This window comes from Lathyrus oleraceus, chromosome 4, assembly GCF_024323335.1.
Source record: "Lathyrus oleraceus cultivar Zhongwan6 chromosome 4, CAAS_Psat_ZW6_1.0, whole genome shotgun sequence".
Classification (NCBI taxonomy): domain Eukaryota; kingdom Viridiplantae; phylum Streptophyta; class Magnoliopsida; order Fabales; family Fabaceae; genus Lathyrus; species Lathyrus oleraceus.
In genome coordinates this window covers 135,380,629-135,382,162 of record NC_066582.1, presented here as the reverse complement: position 1 = coordinate 135,382,162, position 1,534 = coordinate 135,380,629, and the positions used below count along the sequence as shown (strand labels likewise).

The 1,534-nt window shown below is 40.2% G+C and overlaps 1 protein-coding gene across 1 annotated transcript; it reads right to left on the bottom strand.

Moving 5' to 3' along the window:
• Window positions 1-514: 514 nt before the first annotated feature.
• On the bottom strand, window positions 515-1,316 carry LOC127074071 (protein indeterminate-domain 16). The gene has a single exon (XM_051015345.1). The coding sequence runs from the start codon at window positions 1,210-1,212 to the stop codon at window positions 772-774; it is 441 nt and encodes a 146-aa protein (XP_050871302.1). The 5' UTR covers window positions 1,213-1,316; the 3' UTR covers window positions 515-771.
• Window positions 1,317-1,534: the final 218 nt, after the last annotated feature.

The following is a 1,534-nucleotide window of genomic DNA, read 5'->3' as shown; positions in this document are numbered from 1 at the left end:
AAACATCTTTGAAAAGGAACATCACTGTTCACTGTTCTGATATAGATGCTTTTGGTCAAAAGAAATCCGATCCAAGGTAAACAAGGGTAGTGGGTGTTTGGTTTGTGAGTGAGAAAAAGTTAAGAACTTGAATACAAGTGGATACAAACATATGTGGATTGGTTCTGCTATTACTATACTTTTTGTTCTTTTTCATTTGTTCTATCGTCATCGGTTTCCCCAACTTTTCACTACGTATATGTTTGTTTATCGTCCACATCCCCTTGAATTATTCATCATCAGTCTCTCTTGTCTTCTACAATACTACACTCTTCTGGATAATGGATCATCCACAACTGCGCATATTTCAGATGCATAGGCTAAAACGGTCTATGCATATGAAAGTTATCGCAGTTATGGATGATACAACTGATATTTTAACGGTGTAATAGTTATCTTCAACTTTTGATGGTTTGATCTATTCATAATAATGCATTAACCAGAATGAGAAATATAAAATATAGACTCACAAACATAACATCAAAGTAGGAAAGCACATAATGGACCAAATTAAATAAAACGTTTACATATACAACACGGTACTTATAAATTATGATTAACTAACTCAATCGCATGATTAATTAACTAATCTCACACAAACCATGGTTTAAGGGAAAACGTGTTAATTAATTAAAATATTGATCGAGTTATTGTTTTCTAAACAAAGATGTGTTAAGAGAATCGAAAGAGGGAAAGGAAGGTTGAAGTTGAACGAAGCTATGAAAATGGAGTTCAAGCTGAAGCAGGTCTGAATCTTTGCCTACAGGAATGACACGTGATCTCCATGCACGCGGAATCAACCTGTCTCGTTGCTCTTTCTTTGATCCTTTCGGCTTTTTCAACTTCTTCTCTGGCACGCTCCCACATTTGTCTCGCACGTGCGAACTCTGACTGCGCCATTTCCATCTCCCGCCGTGTCAGTTCCCTTACTCTCTCGGCGTACGCCTTTTCCATCGCCGCTAGCCGGATTTGCTCCGCGGCTTCCCACTTCAGTGCTTCCACTCCTTCGCACATCAGCATGGACGGTGGACCGACGCTGATTGAGAGCTGTAGGTCGAGTGACGGACCGCCGCGTTCGGATTTTGACGACGAGGATGATCGGAGTCGGAGAAGAGATGAATCGGTGCGTGGCGATGGTAGAAGGTCGAGTTCTCTGTTCAGTTGATCTTCCATTTTTGAAAAACAGAAGAGAAAATTAGGAGAAGAAAACTATTTCGGTTGAGTAATGAAATTGAAGAACAAGCTCCGTAGCGGGAACCCATTTATAAACACCTCCACGTCCGAAACTACCATTTCACCCTTCCTATCAGTCCAATTAAGCTTTCATGAAAACATTACGCTAACGAAGAAGTGTTAAAATGAAGGAGGGTGAAAGGGTAATTTAGTTGAAAAGGTGGGGCCTAGGAATTTAGAGGGTATGAAATTCCGTTATGAGTAGGGGAAAAAGGAGGGAAAATAACGGATCGCGTTATTTGTAGATGTGATATGAGGAACT